General features: G+C 35.6%; 1 protein-coding gene across 10 annotated transcripts in view; it reads left to right on the top strand.

Moving 5' to 3' along the window:
• dock3 (dedicator of cytokinesis 3) overlaps positions 1-27075 on the top strand; it is a 304695-nt gene that overhangs the window by 89815 nt on the left and 187805 nt on the right. For all 10 annotated transcript variants that reach the window (XR_010897931.1, XM_067416279.1, XM_067416269.1 and 7 more), the window contains one exon: positions 4214-4254. Coding sequence is in view for 9 of the 10 variants with exons in the window: in XM_067416279.1 (XP_067272380.1) it covers positions 4214-4254 (41 nt within the window). In the remaining variant the exon portion in view is untranslated. The remainder of the gene's footprint in view (positions 1-4213; positions 4255-27075) is intronic.

Here is a 27075-nt window from a genome sequence, read left to right on the forward strand (position 1 = left end):
GATAATGGAAACGGCTAACGTTGACGGACGTGGCCCGCTCATTCTTTGCATAAACCAAATAGCTAATTACAAAGTGCACCTCCGACGTTTTGAAGACGCACCTGGGGAGAATACTAACAAAGATAGACTGCGATGATTAATGCTGCAGTCTGGGTTGCGTCCGAGACAGATGGCCACAGGTGTGAGTGATGTTAGCAGCCAAGCTTATGAATATTTTCCACGGTTGTCGCAGCAAATTGTTTACAAACGGCTGCGTTAACGATTGCATCACACACCAATAATTTCACTTCCATTTTTTACACAGATTACTACGGTTTTACACGGTTACTATTCAAGGCCCGTTCACACCAAGAACGACAACTATAAGGATAACTAACATATTTATTGATTTAAAAAGGCTTTTTGATGAAGAAAAGGCTCTCATTTGAACATACTTTTCATACAGCATATTGTTCATATTAAAATTATTGTATTAAACATAGAAAAAAAAAAAAAGGGGGGGGGGGGGGGTAAATTGTATTTATCCATTCATAAAATATAGCAGATTTTGACCAAATTTAAAATGGCCGACGCCCAAAATGGCCGAATTGGGAAAATTGGGTATCATGCGACTTGGACAATTCAAAATGAAAATCAAAATTTAGGAAAATCAAAATTCACAACCTAAATCTTTATTGTTATCATTATAGTTATCGTCTTTGGTGTGAACTGACCTTGAGAGTTAGAGATGTTGGAACTTGTAGAAGAGTGTTTTTACATGTCTGAAATAAATGAGTGAAAAAATAGACTTTATTTTAGGAGGAATTTGAGCCAAACGTAGAGAAACAGCTTGAACACCCGAGTATCAGCAGAACAACATAACATCACTCAAAACACCCGAGCAACTACATAGCAACACCCTGGCAACCATCCAGAACACCCTAGCATTGTGACATTCGTTTTTGCATGGTCAAGCACCCTCATGCTTTTCAGAGAATGTAAAAGTATACTTTTTTGCTGATATTAGCAAATATCCAATCATATGCACTAAAGTTAGGGGGTGTTTACCCGCGTTTTAAAGCCTTGCCGGTTAAACATGCACGTGAATGAAATGTTTAACCGGCAAGGCACGGACTGTTCAATGCATGCACTGTTTTGCACTGAGCGCGCGCACTAAACGTCTGTCAAACACACATGATTACTGGACAGTCTTACTGCACTAATACTGTCAAATACACACAAGGTTAAAATATAAACACAGTCGACTTAACAGTTAACTTATGTCTAAAGTGAAAGTAAAATCGTGTGCGTCTATATATATGAGATACGAGCAGGTCTTCGATTGACAGCAGCAGCCTAGTGAACACGCTGTCCTTAAAGGGACAGTTCACCTCTAAAATGATGTTAATGATGTTAAGACCGCTTTTATTAAATGTTGGATATTGAAGACTATGTAGTTTTAATTTAAGCCTACATTTATTCATTCAATTTCATACATAAATGCTACTGTACATCTCTGAGCTGCCACTGTAAATCTTTATATATATTTATTTTATATTATACAATACACTGGGAATGTGTACTGTAGGGTTTTTTAGGTAAGGTTTTAAGTTTAAAGGTCCCGTTCTTCACGTGTTTTCGAAGCTTTGATTATGTTTACAGTGTGCAATATAACATAAGTTCATGTTTCGCGTGTAAAAAACAGTATTTTTCACACAGTTGACTTATCTGTACAGCGCTGTTTCCTCTGTCCTAAAAACGGCCTGATGATTTCCTTGTTCTATGAAGTCCCTCCTTCAGAAAGACGTAACGAGTTCTGATTGGGCCAGCGCTTCCCGTGTTGTGATTGGACAGCAGCTTAGAGCACTTTGCCCGGAAAGGTCCCGCCTCTTACCATAACGGGGAGATGCAAGCGCTCAATGCGCGCTCTTCTCCACGTGGGAGAGCAACAAGACCACGCCCCCTATTTTGCGTGTTCTCGCGGGCGGAGGGTTAGTCAACAAACGGTTTTAGTTGCGTCATTAAAGCAGGAAGTGTAGGGCTGTAGTCCAAACCGGCCGTTGGCTGTAGGCTTTGAAAGGGAACTTCTGTTAAATAAAATATCTCGCTTGGAATTGAACTTTGAGCTTCATAATTTTAAAGGTATTATTTATGCTCTAACAGCAACATTTCACACTAACTAAAGTTTGAAAGATGGAATCGCAAAGAACGGGACCTTTTAAGTAAGGCTTTTCAAGTCTTTTAAGTAAAATAAAGAAAGAGTATTGCAATAAAAACATTTTCTCCTGAACCTTTTTCTGTTCCTGTTGCCTAAGAATAGAATAGCTAAAAAAAACCGAACCGAACCGAGGTATGTATTGAACTGTGAACTAACTGTATTGTTGCATCCTTGGAGAATATAATGCCATATTTGGTGGAATTATAAGCCTTTTTTGTTTTGTAAATTCTGTGGCATACACTATATATATGTATATATATATATATATATATATATATAGTGAATGTTTAATTTGGATTTTGAGTCCTTTGATAACGAAAGCGTATCCGTATTCATAGCTGGAAGGCATGGTTTGCGCTATGTTGTTTCCTTTTTCCTCTATGCAAACAAAATAACAGTGAAATTTCAAGACATGAAAAAGTGTTTTCCCCGCGGGAAGCATCGTGATTAATATCTTAGCTCCGTCTCAACCTGCGTCTGAGGAGAACAATTGTAGACAGGCGCTATTTGTAACGAATTACAGTTCCCGTGTTTTGTACCCTGATTACATAACTCCGCTACACGTATTCCGTTACTACCCAACCCTGGACAATACATCTACACAACAAATGCTCTAGACAACTATTTAGTCATGATTAAATGTCATTGCACCACCTTTTATGTGGTTAATGTTGCTAGCAGCTGGCTTTCTTACTGTATTAACAAGGTGACATACTGTGCAGAGACTTGAGATTTGAATGCTTTGAGCTCTTTTATTACGGACTGAAGGCCTATTATGCTGTCGGTTGGATTCTGCAGCAGTGTGCTGAATCTGCTGGGAGGCAGAATTTCTGAGATGTTCTGGACATCAGCCAGTGAAATTGATGGCCCAGACCTTTGTGTACTAAAAGTTCTAGTCTTTATGTTCCACCTCATCTAAAAGATATGGCCTTCAACATGGCATAGTTGCTTTGAAAATGCAATTCGATGCATTAGGAACACAGTGAAGTACTTTGTCAGAGTCAAAAAGTCAAGTGTGTGTGAGCACAGCATACGGTGTGTTGACAAAATAGAACTGACATTTGGATATATATTTAATGGGTGCTTATCATGAATGTACAAAAAATACTTGGGCCAGGACACCCCTTGGGGTAAGATGCCCCCTAAAACACTTCAAATTTTCCTCTTCACCATAGGGGGCACTATATTCCTCCTCAACACATTTATTGAATACCTTTGTTTTTCTTTATTGTGAAATTTTATCAGAATAGCACATTTTGTGGGATGTATTTTTCCTGAACACACACATGAATTATGGGGACTTTCCATAGGCGTAATTGATTTTACACTGTACAAACTGTACACTCTATCCCCCTACACTGCCCCTAAACCTACCCATCACAGGAAACATTGTGCATTTTTACATTTTCAAAAAACAAAACAATTTAGTATGTTTAAAAATCAATTTACATTGTGGGGACCGCTGGCTGGTCCCCACAATGTAGGTGATCTCAGGTTTATATTACATTGTGGGGAAAATGTAATATAAACAAGTACACACAGACACACACATGCACACACATTTACAGTCCAATCCAAATCGATTCAGATACCTTCAACATTTTCTCCCATCATCAAAGTTTATTCTGTATAATTTAGAAAATGGTAATAAAATATGACAAGAACTCAGTTAAACTGTGGCCGAAAAAATCTTGATAATGTAATCTTGCTAATGTCAGATAACTTTGATAGAAAGGTGTGTAATGGATTACAATCAAACAATCAGCTGTTAAATTTAAGTACACAAATATATGATACCAATTTCGATCAGCCAATGACCAAGTAATGCTTCATTTTGTTCAGTTTGTGGAGTAAAAGGATCACATTATCAATTAAAGAAAAAACTCTTAAGCAAAACATGGTCATGTCAAAGTGTATACATACTATATATATATATGTCATATAGTTTCTGATGATCATTTATAATGTAATTTTTCTCTAATATTGTCAACTAATATTGTCTTTTGTCTATTTCAGGATGGTACAGAGGGTTTTCCACCAAGAAACCCACTATCAAGGTAAACTGATGCATTGCTTATCCTCAATAGTATGGATTCTACAATCTGTCCAGTTTGTGTGTTTGTTTGTTTCCTTGTTGACCCAGTGGTCTGCAGTGACCCTGTTTGAATGTCAAGTACAAAGCAAATATTTACTGTAGAACTCTAGTTTTCAACTGGTACGTCGTGGCTCATGCCTGTTCTGAGCAGGGAAAGACAGTATTTTATGTAAAAAAAGTTTTGCACGTGTCTTTGTTTAAAAAACAACAACACATTCCTATAAACAATCATTGCTATATGATTTCAATGAATAAGGCGAACTGACTCCAATATAAAAATATTAAACCCATAATATCAGCTTGCCTTGCAACAGTTGTCTTTTCTACAGTAAGATGGTAAAAATTACTTGTTTTGTTGATGTTTTTTCAATGTTACAAAAAATTAAATCAATACATGCATTTTACAATAAATGCCCTTTGACTGGTTGGAAATATGTAACAGTGATCTTTCTAAATTTTGGCCACAGGGGACCCTCTTCGCAGTGCCCACTCAAAGGCCGCGTGGGCTATTGTTTCTACTGTTGTATGTAATGCAGCCTTTCTAAAATACTCAAAAATACAACCATTTCTTGCTGAAAAGACCTAGAAAAGGAATAGACATTGAAAGAATACAAAGTGTAAATAAAACAGTAACTTTAATTAGCAACAGTAAAAGTAACAGTTTTAATTGGATGTGGATGAGTATTAGATTTCACCCTGTCAGCTTGAATCTTGAATTACATTCAACATATTTCTAAAATGTTTTTCTTTTTTTCTTTTAGTTTGTAAAACATATAAATTCTCACATTATACAGCAGCAACAATTTCAAAACTTTTCAAAACTGTTTAAATTGTTTGTCCGATACATTTTTTTATAAAACAAATTTTGGTAACACTTTATTTTAAGGTTAATTAAAATAGTTATTAACTACACCCTAAAAAGTTCTGGGTAAAAAACAACCCAATGTTGGGGTACTAACCCAGCAATTGGGTTGTCTTAAGAAAATAGTTAACCCAACCGCAGAGTTAAAACAATTGCTAGGTTAGTCCATATTTGACCCAACATTGGGTTTAAAACAACCCAGGATTTTTTAGAGTGTATTAACTAGTTACTAGGATATTGGCTGTTTATTAGAACGGATAAAGCACATATTAATCCCTTATCTGCTTGACCTTATTCTACATCCCTTAATCCGACCCAAAACCTAAACCTAAATGCTACAAAAACTACCTTACTAACTATTAATAAGCAGTAAATTAGGAGTTTATTGAGGCAAAAGTTGTAGTTATTAGTGAATGTGTGTTCCCCATACTAAAGTGTTACCCGAATTTCTGTGCGAAACATTCATTTAACAACTTGTGTAAATTGACAGACATTAGAGATTTGTTTACAGGACAAATTTCTGTGTAAATTGTTCACTAAAAACATAGCACATACATTTTTCCTTCATCCAGCATAAACACATTAATTTAAGACACTAATTTTCAGTAAAAAATACTCTTTGTGCTGTGCCGACAAATTCAGCTACAGAACAAATGTCTTTGTAAATTGTTCCTAAATCCTTTCTTTAGTAAATTTAACTTGTACGTAAATACATATGATAAAAGTGATCAAATTGCCGTTTACTGGTTATAGTGACAATCTCATATCTGTTTTAAATAAAATAGTTTGAATTACAATCTTTAAACTTTTAGTTTTACAAATCATCACCTTAAAAATATCATTAAAATTGTATAATAAAATGCTGGGAAAAGTGTGAAGCACTTGAAAGCCCATGAAAAGTTCTTAGATTTCACTCTAAAAAGGCTGTACAGACCCTTCGAGGAATTTTGTAAAACATCCTTTGACTATTTCTGCCACAATACCATGGTTACAGTTAGCGTTACTACATTTAATCCATGATGAATGTTGGTGATTTGTGGAATGAAACGCCCTCTATAACAATGCTTTTCACGTCAGTGCTGTTTGATCTGATTAATAACAGAATTCTGTGCTGAATTTGAATGCGTCTTAATTATATCTTGCAGTGATATTATTAAAACTGTGGCGAATTCAAAATACTTTTTGAATGACGTTTTAAAATACACCTCTTTCTGAAACTTAACTTAGCAATAACAGCATTCGCTGCTATACTTTACGGACAAGATTGCACATTTTAGTCTGATTTTCCTGACCTTACGAGCCAGGTTGAGACAAGGACATGACAAACCATTAATATTCAGTTCATAAGGCGTAGATCTAATTCTTAGATCGTGTACGCCACAGCGGTTTTCTTCAGGAGCACAAAAGTACAGGCAGGTATTACTGCAGGTGCCATGTTGAGGTTATTTTTTGCCTTTTCACGGTTGAAAATGGTCTCTTTCCACATCCATACTATGGCAAAATTTCGTACACCTAACTAGAATGTACAGGGAATCACCACATAATACATCAAAACAGCATTTAGTAAAGTTTCAGTTGTTTTAATAAATTTTTACAGTATAAAGTGAGTAGCAGTCTCAAGTCTTATTATCGGATAGCACTATTCAAATATGTCACATTTAGCCATATGTTGATAGATCCATATCCAGTAGCTGACATTTTCCAACAATTTTCTTTTGTGTGAGTAAAGATCACCCTACAAAGGACAGCCGAAAAGTTTTATGCATACGGTGACCTTTACAGAGCTACGACTAAACTATGAAGAAGCCCTCATCCAAACCAGCGAAATATAAAGAGCTTCAGGCACAGGATTCTAGAAATCACATGTAAGAATGAACAGGAGCGTTGTTTTGATGTGACCTCTCTGAGTACATGAGTTTTCTGTATAACAGTCCCCTAGCAGATACTATGAGGTTAGGTGAAAGTCCAGTTTTTAATATTGTTTATGTATGTTTATGTCGTCCTTTTAATATGATTTAAGACAAACCATGTGCAAATGTATCAGTAAACACCACTGATGAGTATTTTCTCTTTAAAACTGTAGTGTACCAAAGACAGTATCAAAAACGCGGTTTGAAACCGTCCCTGTTTCCTACCATCACAAACATGTAACCAATCACATCACGAGCTGGGCGGGGCGGGGCGGAGCTTTTCTCCAATGACTTTCTATATGGCTGAATTAAACCAGTATTTTCACTTGCAATTGTGTAGTGTTTACTACTTTACTAAAGCTCAATCTTTTAAAATTGAACATTGGTCTGGGGAGTCTACTCTTTATTTTCTGTCGCACAAGAGGCATGATCAACAAACATTATTCACATGACTCTGTACGCAATTGTATAGTCCTTTAACCAATCAGACCACAAGAGGCGGGATCAACGGGCAACGACCCATCACTTCTCTATCTGTCATCATGTTAAACCCGCCAATAGCGCGTCAGGTGGATAAGCCAGTCTATGATTGGTTCCTGCACAAGTGTGACAGAAGCAGTAGAAGTGAATGTACATTTTTCAGCCTGAGCTGCAGGGCGAAATCAAATTGCCGGCAGATCAGGCAGGGTTACCCAGTCTAATTTACCACAGAAAAGTTGAGTGAGTGGATCAGGTATCGCGAGATGGTGTGAGTGTGAGGAGGCGGGGCTAATTTGCATATTCATGGTTCCGCGTATACTCTGCATAAATACATTTTAAAGCATAAAAAACACTGAATCAGACTATTTTCAATGTTCAGTTAGCAACCTCATTGGATGCAGGATCAGCAGAGGCCAATCAGCTTGTGCCATGTGGGGGTAATAATGTGATTATTATTATTATTTATTTTTTTACATCAAATTCTAATTCATGCAAATTTGTTTTCTAAACTTTTTTTACATTTTGTAAAAATCAATAACTCAAAGAAAAAAATTAAATTGTGCGTTATACATAAATGACAAGGTCCTTTTAGGAGATACATATTTTCTGTGTCTGCCCTATTTTTCAGTACTGGCAGGCAGTATAATAGCCGTTTTGCATGTTTTTTAGGTTGATGTTTGTAAGTTTCATAGAAGACAGAGAGGAAAAGCCTAGAAATCTAGACGCACCCTAGCGGCAACAAATCGAATCTGCCCGCGAGTGTCGTCTAGCGACTCTCAATACCCTTCTGAGCTGTAATCGCCAAACTCTTGCTGGGCCAATCACATCGTGTATAGAGTTGTTGGGCGGGGCTTAACATAATGACGGCAGAGTTGCGCTTGCGTGCTTCTAGTAAACACAGAAACTGGCGAACGGCGGCCTTTCGAATCAGCTTTGACCGTGACTCTGGAAGACTTGGAGTTAAGCTTTTCTCTGAGAAAAGAACAAAGAACGGCACTGAAGTCATTCTTAAGAAGGGAAGATGTGTTCGGAGTTTTGCCGACCGGATACGGCGAAAGTTTAATCTGTCAATTAGCTCCGCTTCACCTTTGTTGCTCTGGTTGGTGTAGCGCTATCCTATCGCGTGCAGAGGGAGTTTGAAAGACAACCGTTTATCCCGCCCCTCGGATTGAGCTGTCAATGGTCAGTTTCCAGACCAAACATCTTGATGTGGGTCTGACTTGTCAGGCTAAGGAAAAGATGTACCTTTTACGGAAAGTACTGATGATAGTGACGGCAATGGATCAGAAAATAAGGTCGTAGTGAGAAAGGAAGAAGTTGAAGATCAAGAAGGGTAGAAGCAGTGAGGGAGAGGGCGAAGATGAAGAATATAAGTAATAGATTGTTGTGAAATTCAGGCATTTTCCTATGTCAGTTTGTAAGATGTGATCCACACTACAACCAGAGGTCAGAAAAGCCACTGTCTATTGGCCTTACTACACTGACAAGCAAATGCTTTAAAATGAGGTCTAAACGGGTCAAAATCGAGTTACGTGTGTGGGCTACACTGAAAATGAAGAGTCTTGTTGATTGTCACTTGTGCTACAATCATTGATTTGGATATTCAAGAAAAAAACATTTTTAAATGTTTTTTGAAACACTTACTATGCGTTCACACCACTGGCGGTCAGAGCCTCAAAGTGGCCGGAAGTCATTCATTTTCAATGGGAGCTGGCGGCGAGCTCCGGCGTGAGTGGCATTTTTTTACTTTCGCAAGATATCGCCTTGGACGATTTGGGTATGGAGGAGAGTTGAAATCAGGTCAACGTTATGGTAATGAGCTGTGATGCGGTTCGGCGGCAACCAATCGGAATGTAGAAGTGCTCCGCTTGAGAGAAATCCACAGAACGCAGTCCAGTAAACTTTGGTTACGACCACATTAGTTCCCAAACAAAATGTAGGAGAGGATGATCATTGCTGTGTTGGGTTTGATAAGAAGGCCCTCAACACTATTTATAGGCAACATTTTCACTCTAGAACGCTTGTTTTTCAGCAGGAATGCAAATCATGTGTTCAAAACAACACCGATTTGACCAATTGCATTAATGCTGCACTTCAACCAGGACAGTTATCGTAATAAAGCCTGCACACAAATTAATGTTAATTAAAACAAAGGCTAGTAAACGTCTCCAATAAACTGCATGTTGAAATTGGACTAGCTCTTAACCATGAACACAAATGCCACACCACACAAATGGCTTTTAATTGGTTAATTTCATTAGCAAACATGTAACTATAATTGTTAAGTTCCTTACGTAGATGTGTGTTTTTTTTTTTTACTTTCACATCTAAATGATTAAATGTGAACTATAATAGCACACGATGAAATGGAATGTTAATAAAGCGTTTTTTTTGTTTGTTTGTTTGTTTTTTAACAATAAGATATGTTCAGTACTTTTCAGATTTGTTAAAATGTCCGTGAAGTTTCAGACAATTTGCCAAAAACAATTTACCCTTAATAGGACGAGTTATAATTGACGTAACCCTAAAACAGGTCGAAGGCCAGATGCTGAAAACAAATTTTACCCTTAAATATGTAAAATATAAAATAATTAGTTTTTTTTCTATTTGTGATTTCATAATTAGTCCTTTAGAGGTACTTACCATACTTAATACAATAAAATATATATTTAGGATATATAGCCTGAATCAATATGTTAAACTTACTATGAACTTACTATGAGCAAACTCAGACATTGTAGGCATATATCTCACTCTGGCCATCCGTTAGGCGCAGGTGTGCCACGCTGCATGCCAGTTGACACTTTACTTGAGGTGAGAATCCATAGGGCTGCCTTTGTGTTCACTGTGTGTGTGCATGCCTCGTGGCAAGACCTCAAAGTGCCCACCGGAGGTGCCCGGGATGCCCACTGTAAGCAGAGTCCTGAGCAGTGTGGTCGACGGCCAATCCTTGCTAATCTTCTGTGGAGGTGACACTGAGCTGGCACCTGTTCCTGAATTCATGTGCCAAGCCTGCGCTGTGAGAACCACGGGGTTGTACTCACAGTGTGAAGGAGGTGGGAAACTCGTGCCATTACCTGGAGCTGCGAGGAAAAGCTTGCCACCCAAACTGCTCAGAATTCAAACATGAGGTGTGAAAATCAATGTCCACAATTGGCAAAGTAGTGTTTGAGTTTCGGCTCTGTAAATAAAGGCACATAAATAAAGCCCACAGTTATTGTGCTTCATCACCTTCTACTGGATGTAAAATGCTCTCTGGTAGCCTACATTTTAGAATGTTAAGAGCTACTTCTGTAGTTATTTTGGTGAAAGTAATTCAAAAGTAATACAGGAGTAATGTAACGCATTAAAATTTTGAGACAGTACTATTGTAATTTAAATGATTACTTTTAAATAGCAGTAATAAGTAATCCATAATGTATTACAGTTTGGAAGTAACTTGCACAACAATGAGCATGGACAGGGTTATTTTTGCGGCTGAGAAGGAGAGTATTTAAATGATTCACACAAGGTGTTTGGGCTCATCAATTTACTGGTGTTTGCAGCATTATTTACTGCCTAAAAACTAGACGCTAACAGGTAGATTGCATTGGTCATTATGGAAATGATCTGTGTGGTTTAATTCATGTGTCGTCAGTAGATTACGCGCTGAACTTTCCACTCCCATCAGCGCTTTTTGGGAATTTCGCTGTCACCCTAATTTGCCTTGTTTAGTACAGTGAGGAAAAAAGATCTCCCGCTTAGAAATCATGGAGGGGTCTGAAATTGTCATTGTAAATGTATGTCCACTGTGAGAGACATAATCTTTAAAAAAAATCCAGATATCACAATGTATGATTTGGTAGCGATTTATTTGTGTCATAAAGCTGCAAATAAGTATTTGAACACCTGAGAAAATCAATGTTAATATTTGGTACAGTAGCCTTTGTTTGCAATTACAGAGGTCAAACATTTCCTGTAGTTTTTTACCAGGTTTGCACACACTGCAGGAGGGATTTTGGCCCACTCCTCCCCACAGATCTTCTCTAGATCAGTCAGGTTTCTGGCCTGTCACTAAGAAACACTGAGTTTGAGCTTCCTCCAAAGATTCTCTATTGGGTTTAGGTCTGGAGACTGGCTAGGCCACAACAGAACCTTGATATGCTTCTTACAGAGCCACTCTTTGGTTATCCTGGCTGTGTGCTTCGGTTCATTGTCATGTTGGAAGACCCAGCCTCGACCCATCTTCAATGCTCTTACTGAGGGAAGGAGGTTTTTCCCCAAAATCTCACAATACATGGCCCCGGTCATCCTCTCCTTAATACATCGCAGTCGCCCTGTCCCATGTGCAGAAAAACACCCCCAAAGCATTATGCTACCACCCCCATGCTTGCAACCTGATCTCACAGAATTCCGTGAAATGAACACAGACCTTTAATTCAAAAATCCGTGGTAGTTTCACGGAATCGCAGAAAATTCCGCGATGGGTCCACGGAAGTGATGCCTATGAAAGTCAATGACAGGCAGCATCTGTGGTCCACACAAAGATTCCCAACACACATTTAATTATTTGTATTTGTAAAAGTAGACATGATTTTATGAATATTTATATCCTATATCCTTTTACAAATGCAAATAATTAAATGTGTGTTGGGAATCCGTGTGTGGACCACAGATGCTGCCTGTCATTGATTTACATAGGCATCACTTCCGTGGACCCATCACGGAATTTTCGGCGATTCCGTGAAACTACCACGGATTTTTGAGCTAAGCGTCCGTGTTCATTTCACAGAATTCTGTGAGACCAGGTTGATGCTTCACAGTAGGGATGGTGTTCTTGGGATGGTACTCATCATTTTTCTTCCTCCAAACACGTTTAGTGGCATTATGACCAAAAATATATATATTTTATATATATACCACATGACTTTCTCCCATGACTCCTCTGGATCATCCAAATGGTCATTGGCAAACTTAAGACGGGCCTGGGCTTTTGCGGGTTTAAGCAGGAGAACCTTCTATGTCCTGCATGATTTCAAATGATTTCTCTTTTCAGGTCATTGACCAGCTCCTCCCGTGTAGTTCTGAGCTGATTTCTCACTTTCTTAGGATCATTGAGACCCCTCAAGGTGAGATCTTGCATGGAGCCCTAGTCAGAGGGAGATTGACTCCATGATTTCCAAGTGGGAGAACTTACAAAATAACAGGGTGTTCAAATACTTATTTTCCTCACTGAAAATCTGGCCCTAAGGCTCTGTTTACACATGGTATTAGTATTAATGTTGGTAAATTGGATCATAAGTGGACAAAAATAAATACAGGTGTAAACGGGGACAATAATGTAAAAAATGTGTACATTGAATGCAATGTAAGTCGCTTTGGATAAAAGCGTCTGCCAAATGCATAAATGTAAATGTAAAGTGGTTTGAGCTTTGAATATGAAAACGTACCATACACAATGCTCTAACACACACTCACAGCGTTTGGCTGGTCTTGCGGCTGTCAGAGCAGAAACGACAGCTGCTGATCTTCATGTTTTTCCCGTCATCTCGTTTTTTCATTCATATGTAAATTGCGTGAGCTTATTTCCTCGATTAGATAGAAAGATCTGAAAAAACAAATACATTTACCCACCCATAGACCCTCCCCTCGAAGAAATCAGGACAGAAGTGGTTGAAAGTGGACAAAAGAGGCGGGTGAACGGGAATGTTTCCCTCTCCTACAAACACATCTTAATACTTGGTGTAAACAGGGCCTTTGTTAACAGATGCAAATTTATGTGTATGTCTTTGGCAAGACTTTTCACACAAACTGAAAGACGAGTCAAAATTATTGTCTGTCTGACTGACAGAATAACACACGTGCCTTTGAGAGAGCTCAAGGTTCATGTAACCTGTAATGATCCTTTAAGACGCATTTAGAGGTGTTCATTATAATGTGTGATCTCATTATAGTTGCATGTAATTAGTATGGCATTACTTTCTAAAGGTTTGTTAAACAGGTATTTGAGCTCTGCTACCGTCCTGTGAGTATTTGCGTGGGGAGGCAACATCACGCCGCAAGTGATTGTTTGTTTGGCTTTGCTCTGCCTTCACTATTTTGAATCTCTTTGACTCTTTCCCTCGATCAATTATTTTCATCAGAAATGTTCCACCCACTCTCATCTGCCTACACACTGACACCCCAGAGCCCACAGGGCAGCGTCAGGAGAGAGAGAGAGAGAGATGAGAGAGAGAGAGAGAGAGAGAGAGAGAGAGAGAGAGAGAGAGAGAGAGTGAGGAGAGAGAGAGAGGAGAGAGAGAGAGGAGAGAGAGAGAGAGAGAGAGAGAGAGAGAGAGAGAGAGAGAGAGAGAGAGAGAGAGAGAGAGAGAGAGAGAGAGAGAATGGAAGAAGTCAAATCATTTAATCACAGGCCGATTTGTTTGCCATTATTTATGGATTTGTTTGTCAGAAAGAAATACTAAAAGGTAAAGATTATTCAGAAGTCAGCTTGAATTGACAAGCTCATTTAGAAAGCTTTCACTGCCTTACCATAATTGGGGTAAGTGGACAAATTACAAATAAAATGTATTTTTGTGATAGCTATTAGTATATATATGGTATACAGTAGTTAAATAAAAGCGGTGTAAATCGGATGGTTCATCGTGAGTTAAAAAAAGTCATAAAGGTTATTTAGTCAAGAGCAGTGAGAGATTTTCTCTTTGTCTTTTGTTGTTTGATTAATGACAGTCGCATGTTTATTAGGCTGCTGTCACTTTAAAAGCAAATTCACTGATCTTTCTTTTGAGTTTTCTTTTAAGCCTAGGTGAGTATAAACAAGAATACATACATTAGCAGTTAGACAGACTTTGTGGAAAGATGTGGATAAAAAATTTGTAAACATTGCATTGATACAACATATTTTTAGTCATTTTTAGTCAATAATATAGAGCCATGTCGATGTATTGTTACACCCCAAATTATAGCTATGTAATATATATATATATATATATATATATATATATATATATATATATATATATATATATATATATATATATATATATATATATATATATATATATATATATATATATATATACACACACACACACTATTGATCTTTAATATTTAGTTTCACTGATCAATTTAATTAATCCTTTCTAAATAAAAGTTAATTTCTTCCCAAGCTTGATCCCAAATTTATGAAAGCTTGTTTTCAGCCAGAACATAAAAGATTCAGCCATTTTAAAAGATAATTGCAATTATTTAATATAAAAAATAGCTTATATCTGACAATTCTAAAAAAAGGGTCAATTGTGAGACTGAAATAAATGTAAATTATAAATTAAAGAAGCTTCCATACAAATTTGATCCTAAACCTTTCTTATTCTTATTCTTATTCTTATTCTTATTCTTATTCTTATTCTTATTCTTATTCTTATTCTTATTCTTATTCTTATTCTTATTCTTATTCTTATTCTTAATTTAACATCAATATATAACTGTCTATGCTGATAATTTCCTGACAAGATGATTTTATTTTATGAATTTTTTATAACAGACGTTACATTTATGACATTATATATATATATATATATATATATATATATATATATATATATATATATATATATATATATATATATATATATATATATATATATATATATATATATATACATTGTTCTATTATTAAGATGAGAATTTGGGGGTTGATGGCGTGATTAATTGTGATTTACGATTTTTAAGCTAATTTAGCTTTTTTTATGCTAATGAGAATCTGGTGGTTGAAGGTGTGCATAATTGTGCTATTTTTTATTTTATTCTAATTTGTTTTATCTTATTTTTTGCAACATAATGAGAATGGGGGGTAATGGGAATGATGTGCTTAATTGTTTTTATGTCTTTTTTTCTTTTTTATTGTATAATGCTAATGAGAAGTATGTTAATGTATGTTTTTTGTTTTTGTTTTTTGCAATTTGCTGTTTGCTATTCAGGTGGTTAAAGGTTTGTTAAATGTTATGTTTTATTTTATTTTAAATAACAGACATATAATTGACAAAAAAAGTGACAAAAAGTAATTCAAAAGTGCAAAAAGTTAAAATCATCATATCATTTAATGTCATTACGCTTACATTTATATTTTTGCCCTGTACTTTTAACCAAAGTGACTTTGATTGCATTTTAAGTTTATATTTTATTAGTTAATTTCCTGGAAACTGAACCCATGACCATGGCATTGCTATCTAATTGGCTTGACATCTAACATTAATTCAGTTTGAATGTTGCCCGACCTCACATCATCTGGCGAAAAAAGAAGACATGACACATTTAACCGCCTTAAAGCCAAGAAAAACAAACAGCCTGCAAGATTAGCACAGACAACACACAATGAGCCAAACAATATGTGCGGGTTTGATTGACACGCGGGTAAAGATTTCTGAACGCCTGTGCAGCTGGTTCTTGACTAAAAGTACTGACAAATAGACAAAACACACTTGCGATATAATGAAAGCTTTTCCACAGCATTTTGTCCAAGACATAATACCTTTTTTTTGCTAAATTGCACAGTTTTCACTCGCATGCTGCAATTATGTCGATTTCATTCTCTATTGTGCAAACTCCATGACAATAGATAGTGTGTGGGAAGTGTTTATAAATTATTTCTACTCTTTTGGAGTCATTGAATTACTTGGACACACTTTAATATCGAGTATTTTATGAAATATGGCAGTCCAAATGAAAGTAAAGACAAGCCATATGCCCACAAACTTATATATACACTCTCAAAAAAGAAAACACAATTGTACCTTTTAAGGAACAAGTGGCCGTCACTGGGGTGGTACCCTTAAGGGTACATTTTTGTACCTAAGTCAGGGGTTGGCAAGTTCAATCCTAGAGATTTGATGTCCTCCAGAGTTTAGCTCCTACCCTATTAATCCACCACAGTATAAAACGTGTGGCTCCCAGCATGCATTGCAGCATTAAGTATGTCACTATTGTTGAGATGCATATGCTGATTCTTGACATGTGTGTGCATCTAAACTATTTTCCCCCTAGAATGTATTAAAAAAAATCTGAATATCTGATCTGTGGCAAGAAAGTATTGTTGATGAATATTATTTATTAACATTTTTAGTCACTGAGGAGTTTCATTGTAAGGGTGGATCGCCGTGGTTCTGACTGCAGGGTTGCTGAACGACTAAAGAAACGTTATCAGTAAGATGGTAGAAAACTGTACATTTCTTGTCTATAACCACCCACTGCACCTTATAACAACGACGGAAATAAGCGCAGTTACAAAAGCACAATATGTGGGAGAGCGTTGCTTTAATGTGACTATATTGCATTGCAATAGGGAGCACTTCAAAGTCAATACCAAACCAAAACTAGATAGCAAATCATTTATAATTGAAATAATTTAATGACAAAATCCGGTTATGGTTACACTTAAAATAGTTACAAAATAGATGAATGAGATGATAAAACTTATACCATTAATCGTACCCAGCATGTATAGAATGTTACCTGAGAGATAGAGAGAGATAAAGAGAGATAGAAAGATAGAAAGAGAGAGAAAAAGAGAGAGCAAAGAGAAGAGCCAAAGAAGGCCCCTAGAAGCGACAGCCAGAGCAAAAGACAGCGTCAGAGGAAAAAGACCTCGAGCAACAGTTGCAATATCCTTTTATCCATCCCTTGACCATGTGACTGAAACCCTGAGACATTCAAACTGACCAATCAGACCAAACTTCCCCCACTGTACTACAGGTGTGGCACACATTTGGCCTACAGGCCCTCAACATCTCTTTGTCTTTAGGAATCCCAAACGGCCCCACTGATAAGAGAGAGGGGGGTGAAACACAGTAAAACAAATGTCTTTGTTCAAAGTCAAATATCAAATATCTTTGATTATTTTGGATTCTTTCATCGTCAAACATTTTTCTTCAATACATGTTTTATTTTTGAATTTTTATATGAACAGATTATGTTTTATTAACACTGTTACAATAAAAAGCCAAGAGTCAAACTTGCCAAACTAAAGGAAACACTGATCTCCATAATGGTGACCAAACATTTTCAATGAGTTTTTTTTCTTGGGTTGGAACCAAACTCTGCAGGACAGTGACTCTCTAGGACTGAACTTGCCTACCCTTGCTCTAAGTAGGAAAATTATGGTATAATTGTACACTAAGGACCAATTGTGTACTTTTAAAGGTACAGTACAGTCCCTAAAGAACAAAATTGTACCTCCACTTTACCTTTTTTTCTGAGCGTGTACTATTCAAAAGTTTGAGGTTGGTAAGTTTTTAATTTTTATGAAAGAAGTCTCTTCTGCTCACCAAGGCTGCATTTATTTGATCAAAAATACAGTAAAACCTGTAATATTTAGAAAAAAACTTAATTTAAAGTAGTTGCTCTACTTTCTTCCTGTGACGAAAAGCTGAATTTTCAGCATATGTCCTCCAGTCTTCAGTGTCACACGATCCTTCAGAAATCATAATAATGTGCTGATGTGATGCTCAATAAACATTTCTGATTATTATCAGATTATTTAATGAATAGAAGTTTCCAAAAGAACAGCGTTTACTTGAAATATAAATCTTTTGTAACATTATACATGTCAGTTTTGATGGATTTTATGGACCATTGCTGAATAAAAGTATACATTTATTAAAAAAAAAACAAAAAAACAATTGTACTAATCTAAAACTTTCGAATGGTAGAGTAGGTAAATATTTTGTTATAAGCTAGAAATAAATGTTTTTTAGATTTAATAAATCACTTTATTTTAGACCATTGTTTTCTATTTCAATACCAAATTTGTCATGATTTATGGAACGAGCAGTTTATTCCCTGTTTCCAAATGCTTCACTTCGAATCAAACATTTTTTTTTTGTTTTTTTGTTGTTGTCATTCTTCTCTAAAGTTGCTTTGATTCATGATTTACAGCTGTTTATATGATACAACAGGTTTTTAGACATTCCACGCTGAAATCTGGGACGTTCTTTTCCACAGAACGAGGGTTTCTATTCCAGAATCCAGGCCACAGTCGGCCGGGTCTCCGGAGAGAAATTCCTGCCGGTTAGAACAGATCATTACTCCTCATGGCAGAGGGAAAAGCAACCTGCGGCGCACAGTGAGAGAGGTCAAGAGAGGGGACGGAGGGGAGCGAGTCTGTTAGACGGCCCTTCACACAAAACCTGCCTCTTTATCAAGATGAATGAGGCCAGGGAAAGATAGCTTTGTTACTCGGATGAATTTAAACCTGACATATTGGTGTCTCTGCCTTGTCATCGTCTCTATTAAAGCCTCTCTAGAGGTCAGTCGGCAAATCTTGATTTCCTGTAGATGTTTTTGGCTGTTATGATATTTTTAGCTTTTATCACGTGTTTTGCACACTACTTTGAATAAAAGTTTGTGTTTACATGTGTGTGTACTGTGTATAAGTATTATGTATGTATAATACACACACAAACGCATCTATATATTTTAAGATTTTTTTATTTATAATATTTAATATTTATATATAAAATATAATGCAGTGATTCAGTAGCAATGCCATTCTATTACTATTGTTTTATTTTATTTTGCGAGGTAGCATTGATGCGTCTCCTGAATGTTTGTGTGTGTGCGCAGCGCGATCTCCGCTCTGTGTGCGTGTGAGGTATGTGTGTGTGAGCTTCAATGCAAACATTGCGCATTAATATAGAACGCGATTCGACTGACTTTGAACTAAGACCCCACGAGATGAGATCTTGCATGGAGCCCCAGTCCGAGGGAGATTGACAGTCATGTTTAGCTTCTTCCATTTTCTAATGATTGCTCCAACAGTGGACCTTTTTTCACCAAGCTGCTTGGCAATTTCCCCATAGCCCTTTCCAGCCTTGTGGAGGTGTACAATTTTGTCTCTAGTGTCTTTGGACAGCTCTTTGGTCTTGGCCATGTTAGTAGTTGGATTCTTATTGATTGTATGGGGTGGACAGGTGTCTTTATGCAGCTAACAACCTCAAACAGGTGCATCTAATTTAGGATAATAAATGTTGTGGAGGTGGATATTTTAAAGGCAGACTAACAGGTCTTTGAGGGTCAGATTTCTAGCTGATAGACAGGTGTTCAAATACTTATTGGCAGCTGCATCATCCAAATAAATAGTTAAAAAAATCATATATTGTGATTTCTGGATTTTTCTTTTAGATTGTCTCTCACAGTGGACATGCACCTACGATGACAATTTCAGACCCCTCCATGATTTATATATAGTGCCCATGAATTAAAGGAATACTCCATAGTTTTTTTTATGTTATGTTATTCCCTTAACTAAGACGAGTTGATACATCCCTCTCTCGTCTCAGTGCGTGCACTTAATCTCTCTGACGCGCGGTGATGATCTGAAAGCATTTAGCTTAGCCCACTAAGCCCAGTTCATTCACTATGGTACCAAACAGAGATCAAGTTAGAAGCGTCCAAACACCTCCACATTTCCCCTATTTAAATACAGTCACACGAATAGTTGACCAACTAAGTATGGTGACATAAAAAAAAACGTGGCGCTTTTCTAAGCAGGTTAAAAAGGAGAACTATAATGTATGGTGGAATAGCACTTCTGAGAGTACTTCGACTCGGCGCAGTAAAAAATCCCGCCTGAAAAATTCTGAGGGAGGATTTTTCAGCCAGGACTTTTTACTGCGTCGAGTCGAAGTACTCTCAGAAGTGCTATTCTGCCGTACATTATAGTTCTTCTTTTATTTTGCACGTTTTATTTTGTCACCATACTATGTCGTTCAACTATTCGTGTAACTGTTTTTAAAATAGGGAAAACGTGGAGGTGTTTGGTTGCTTCTAACTTGATCTTTGTTTGGTACCATAGTGAATGAACTGGGCTTAGTGGGCTAAGCTAAATGCTATCAGATTGTCACCGCACGTCAGAGAGATTAAGTTCACGCACTGAGACGAGAGAGGGATTTATCAACTTGTCTCAGTTAAGGGAATAACAGTTTAATATGAAAAAAAAATGAATTTGATTAAACTAATACAAGGTAGTGAATGAATTATTACAATGTTGCTACAATTTAAGGGAAACACATTACAAGTAATGCAAGTTACATAATCAGATTACTTTTTTCAAGTAACTAATAAAGTAACGCATTACTTTTAGATTCACAAGAAAATGTCTGAGTTGCTTTTTCAAGTAAGTAACTAAGTTACTTTGTTTTCGCATTTATTGATTGACAGCTCTCCTGTCCGCATGTTGAGAGAAATCGCGAGTAAGCTCGGAAAAGTTGTGTGTGCTGTGTGTGAACATGATGGTTATTCTAGACTAAATGTGAGCAGGCATTTACCCATCTCACTCATTTCACAGATTCAGTATTTATCAAAATGAATAAAGACCGTGAAATGCAAACTCAGAATATTACAGAAACCTGCAATAAATATGTTAAATTACAAAAGTAGACTTTATTAACTAATGTCTGCTGCTGACCTTCGATGATCATATTCACCCATAAATAGAACTTATGGGTTTTTTGTTATTAAAAAAACAAACAAGCAAGCACAGAAAAAATGTAACCCAAAAGTATTTCCATAAAGTAAATCCATAAAGTAATTCCATAAGGTAATTCCATAAAGTAAAATTCCATAAAGTAATTCCATAAAGTAATTCTATGAAGTAAAATTCCATAAAGTAATTCCATAAAGTAATTCCATAAAGTGAATCCATAAATTAATTCCATAAAGTAAAATTCCATAAAGTAATTCCATAAAGTAATTCCATAAAGTAAATCCATAAAGTAATTCCATAAAGTAAATCCATAAAGTAATTCCATAAAGTAATTCCATAAAGTAAAATTCCATAAAGTAATTCCATAAAGTAAATCCATAAAGTAATTCCATAAAGTAAATCCATAAAGTAGTTCCATAAAGTAAAATTCCATAAAGTAATTCCATAAAGTAATTCCATAAAGTAAAATTCCATAAAGTAATTCCATAAAGTAATTCCATAAAGTAAATCCATAAAGTAAATCCATAAAGTAATTCCATAAAGTAATTCCATAAAGTAAAATTCCATGAAGTAATTCCATAAAGTAAATCCATAAAGTAATTCCATAAAGTAAATCCATAAAGTAATTCCATAAAGTAAAATTCCATAAAGTAAATCCATAAAGTAATTCCATAAAGTAATTCCATAAAGTAAAATTCCATAAAGTAAATCCATAAAGTAATTGCATAAAGTAATTCCATAAAGTAAATCCATAAAGTAATTCCATAAGGTAATTCCATAAAGTAAAATTCCATAAAGTAATTCCATAAAGTAATTCTATGAAGTAAAATTCCATAAAGTAATTCCATAAAGTAATTCCATAAAGTGAATCCATAAATTAATTCCATAAAGTAAAATTCCATAAAGTAATTCCATAAAGTAATTCCATAAAGTAAATCCATAAAGTAATTCCATAAAGTAAATCCATAAAGTAATTCCATAAAGTAATTCCATAAAGTAAAATTCCATAAAGTAATTCCATAAAGTAAATCCATAAAGTAATTCCATAAAGTAAATCCATAAAGTAGTTCCATAAAGTAAAATTCCATAAAGTAATTCCATAAAGTAATTCCATAAAGTAAAATTCCATAAAGTAATTCCATAAAGTAATTCCATAAAGTAAATCCATAAAGTAAATCCATAAAGTAATTCCATAAAGTAATTCCATAAAGTAAAATTCCATGAAGTAATTCCATAAAGTAAATCCATAAAGTAATTCCATAAAGTAAATCCATAAAGTAATTCCATAAAGTAAAATTCCATAAAGTAAATCCATAAAGTAATTCCATAAAGTAATTCCATAAAGTAAAATTCCATAAAGTAAATCCATAAAGTAATTGCATAAAGTAATTCCATAAAGTAATTCCATAAAGTAAAATTTCATGAAGTAGTTCCATAAAGTAATTCCATAAAGTAATTCCATAAAGTAAATCCATAAAGTAATTCCATAAAGTAATACCATAAAGTAATTCCATAAAGTAATTACATAAAGTAATTACATAAAGTAAATCCATAAAGTAATTCCATAAAGTAATTCCATAAAGTAAATCCATAAAGTAATTCCATAAAGTAAATCCATAAAGTAGTTCCATAAAGTAAAATTCCATAAAGTAATTCCATAAAGTAATTCCATAAAGTAAAATTCCATAAAGTAAAATTCCATAAAGTAATTCCATAAAGTAATTCCATAAAGTAAAATTCCATAAAGTAATTCCATAAAGTAAATCCATAAAGTAAATCCATAAAGTAATTCCATAAAGTAATTCCATAAAGTAATTCCATAAAGTAATTCCATAAAGTAAAATTCCATAAAGTAAATCCATAAAGTAATTCCATAAAGTAATTCCATAAAGTAATTCCATAAAGTAAAATTCCATAAAGTAAATCCATAAAGTAATTCCATAAAGTAATTCCATAAAGTAAATCCATAAAGTAATTCCATAAAGTAAATCCATAAAGTAGTTCCATAAAGTAAAATTCCATAAAGTAATTCCATAAAGTAATTCCATAAAGTAAAATTCCATAAAGTAAAATTCCATAAAGTAATTCCATAAAGTAATTCCATAAAGTAAAATTCCATAAAGTAATTCCATAAAGTAAATCCATAAAGTAAATCCATAAAGTAATTCCATAAAGTAATTCCATAAAGTAATTCCATAAAGTAATTCCATAAAGTAAAATTCCATAAAGTAAATCCATAAAGTAATTCCATAAAGTAATTCCATAAAGTAATTCCATAAAGTAAAATTCCATAAAGTAAATCCATAAAGTAATTGCATAAAGTAATTCCATAAAGTAATTCCATAAAGTAAAATTTCATGAAGTAATTCCATAAAGTAAAATTCCATAAAGTAAATCCATAAAGTAATTCCATAAAGTAAATCCATAAAGTAATTCCATAAAGTAATTCCATAAAGTAAATCCATAAAGTAATTCCATAAAGTAAATCCATAAAGTAATTCCATAAAGTAAAATTCCATAAAGTAATTCCATAAAGTAAAATTCCATAAAGTAAATCCATGAAGTAAATCCATAAAAAGTAACTGCGTAACACAATTAGCTACTTATTTTTGGAGTACTTTTAAAAGTAAGACTACTAAAAGTATCACTGGAATTATTATTATAAAGAGGAAATTAATTAGTAAAACGTGCTGACTTATTAGTAAGTATAATAATTATTAATTCATGGCCACAATATACTATTTTTCTTTTTGTATGTCATGTGCGAGGCTCTGTAATGCCCTCTATGGGAAGACTTTCAAAATGTGTAGTAGTTAATTGCAAATTAAAACTACAAAAGTATGAATATTATGTAGTTTTTTGGCATTTTAGGAAGTAATTTTATGCCAGTTTCACTCGGCTGTCATTCAAAAGTCAGTATTAATGAATGTCAAGAGCAGTGCGCAGTGGGATAGTCGGCTTTCAGAAGCTCTTAATTATTTACACGCCTGCTAAAGCTGGAAACCTTGATGCTGTCTGGCCTACAAAGAACTGCAAGCTCACCTTCATCACTGTATATGTTTATCAAGTGAGAGAGGAGCTTAATCCAGCTTATTAAAATCATCTGCTACCTAAAATTAATACTCGGCGTGTGCCAAAAGTGAGTTAAGATTGGCTTTGACATGTTAGTTAGACTCAGTTTTCACTCCAGAACTAAATGCTGAGACATGTGCATGGAATATTCCTCCCTTTGAGCCACTAAAACAAAATATTGCAACAAAATTGCATATTTTTAGAGAGAAACAAAACGTTCTGTGGGAAATAATGTAGGGCAGGTCTTCATTTTATTGGATAGGGAATATAAGGCTATGAAATTCATACTTAATATTATTTTCAGCAAAAACGTTATTTAGGAACTAGAGAAAGTTATTACATTTTGGAACATTATAAACACAAGCTTTGTATTCTCTATTGGGAATAACTTCGACTGATGCGCTATAAGACCAGGAACCTTTATTAGGAAATTAAATAGTACATTTTGATTTCTTTAAGCAAACAAATACTAGCATTATCAAGAGTACAATTACTGTCGGGAAGGATTCTGACATGCGGAAGCTGCTCGCTATCTCTCTTTTACTCGTTGACTTCGTTCAGTATCCGCTTGCAGCGGGATTGCTATTCTTATTTGTCTCTGTTGACCTTTTCTGCTAAACGAGCATTAGGCTGCTGAGAGCGAGGGATGGGAAGCACACTTTGTTTGGCCCTCTAACTGAGAGCAGAGCTGTTAGTTACAGGTCAACAGTCCTACCCATACGCCACAGCTCACCTGCTGAACAATGACTATAAACTATAAACTTGCCTGCTCTACCTGCCATGGATACACATGTACCGGAATACACAGAGTGAACATTTGAAAGGTGGACGTTATGTCCATCAGAGTATTTACATTGGAAATTTTAGTGAGAACCACCGCACTGAGCTGATCGAGGGCCATTAGACAACAAATCAAGAGCCCTTTAGGCTACACAGCTTGATGGCAGTTTTGAGACAATTTTAGGAAAAACTTGTATATGTTTTTTTTTTTTTAAACTAATTGCAGACAATATAATATTAAAGAAATAAAAGGTCACTGAAGTGTAATTAAAGCACCCCTATTATTCTATTTTATTCTTTTTTTCTTTCTTTTTTTTGAGACTCCTGCAATAGGTTTGCATGAATCAAAGGACTACAATAGAAGTAACATTGAAGTGTATTTTAGTTCATCACAAATGCCCATCATTTTGACCCACACAATGTATTGTTGGCTATTGCTGCAAATACAGTGGGAAAGGAAAGTATTCAGACCCCCTTACGTTTTTCACTCTTTGTTATATTAGAGCCATTTGCTAAAATCATTTAAGTTCATTGTTTTTTTCTCATTAAAGTTGCACTATGTAGTATTTTTGCTGTAAAATATCCAAAAACCACTAGGCCGGTATTATATATTTTGTTCAGTTGAGTACCTACAATATCCCAAATGTTTCCAACTATTTGCAAATTGTGAGAAAATTGCTATTTTAACTAAGGACCGGGACGTTTCAGAATAGCGATTGAGAGAGTCGCCTGTCAATTGCGTCATATCTGCGCTACCCTCGGTTTCGGGTTTTATTTGGCAGGAGCGCTTTACTCTTAGCAGTGTGAACGAGTGAACGCACGGAGTAACGTCATAACATCATTTTAAACACACTTAAATGTATCTAATATGATAAACAGAGCTGCATTATCTCATAATCATAACCGGAAGAGCGGATCTGTGCAGGCGCCCGGCGAATGTGTCCCGTCCCGTCATAATAAAAGTCCTGGTGTTCGCGAGGCGGGTATTTGTTTAACAATCGCTCCAGCAGCCGTGCTCAGGTCCACAACACTCGGTCCTGCTCTGCTTTAGACTACAGTAACGTTAATAACCGCATGCATGAACGTGATTTCTGCCTGAGTCCTATTTTCCATCGCCTGTGACGTGAAGACCACATCTCCCAAGCTGCTGTGCTCACAGTTTGCGTCATCAAACTACGCATTTGTTTTGAATAGGCGCCCTCCAGTGGACGAAAGCTGCATAGTGCACCTTTAATGTGCACACAGCCCCCATATTACACAAGAGTATACATACTCTTGTGTAATCGACGCCCCATCCTAAATAAATCTGTCTCTTCCGGGATACCCTGAAATTTTGAATTTTCCAATCTAATATGATTTCCGACCTCTAAGGTTGCCAGAATAATAATCTTACACGGTGTGTTAATAGGCCAGAGGAGAACTGGCACCCCGACTGAGTCTGGTTTCTCCCAAGGTTTATTTTTCTCCATCATGCCCTGATGGAGTTTTGGTTCCTTGCCACTGTCGCCTTTGGCTTGGCTTGCTCAGTTGGGGACACTAAAAATATGATTAAAGTTATTCAACTTATTATACAAATAAAATGTATGAATTAGGTCTTATTTAATTCTATAAACTATAATACTGATCTGCCAACATTGTCGCTATATGATAAATTAAAATAAGCTGATAACATCACTGTTTTCTCCAGTACGACTGTACAGCCAAATCTAATTTTGTCGCAATATTATCCTGTTTGACACTGTGAAGCTGCTTTGACACAATCGTGATTGTAAAAGCGCTATATAAATAAAGTTGATTGATTGATTGATTGATATTGACAGCAAAACACAGAATTGTTGAGATTTTTGCAGATTTATAAAAAAAAAAAAATGAAATATCACATGGTATTTAGACCCTTTGCCCAGTATTTAGTGGATGCACCTGTTTGATCTAATACAGCCATGAGTCTTTTTGGGAAAGATGCAACAAGTTTTTCACACATGGATTTGGGGATCCTCTGCCATTCCTCCTTGCAGATCCTTTCCAGTTCTGTCAGGTTGGATGGTAAACGTTGGTGGACAGCCATTTTCAGGTCTCTCCAGAGATGCTCAATTGGGTTTAAGTCAGGGCTCTGGCTGGACCATTCAAGAACAGTACCGGAGTTGTTGTGAAGCCACTCCTTCATTATTTAGCTGTGTGCTTAGGGTCATTGTCTTGTTGGAAGGTGAACCTTTAGCCCAG

The sequence above is a fragment of the Pseudorasbora parva genome, chromosome 14, assembly GCF_024679245.1.
Source record: "Pseudorasbora parva isolate DD20220531a chromosome 14, ASM2467924v1, whole genome shotgun sequence".
NCBI classification, from domain to species: domain Eukaryota; kingdom Metazoa; phylum Chordata; class Actinopteri; order Cypriniformes; family Gobionidae; genus Pseudorasbora; species Pseudorasbora parva.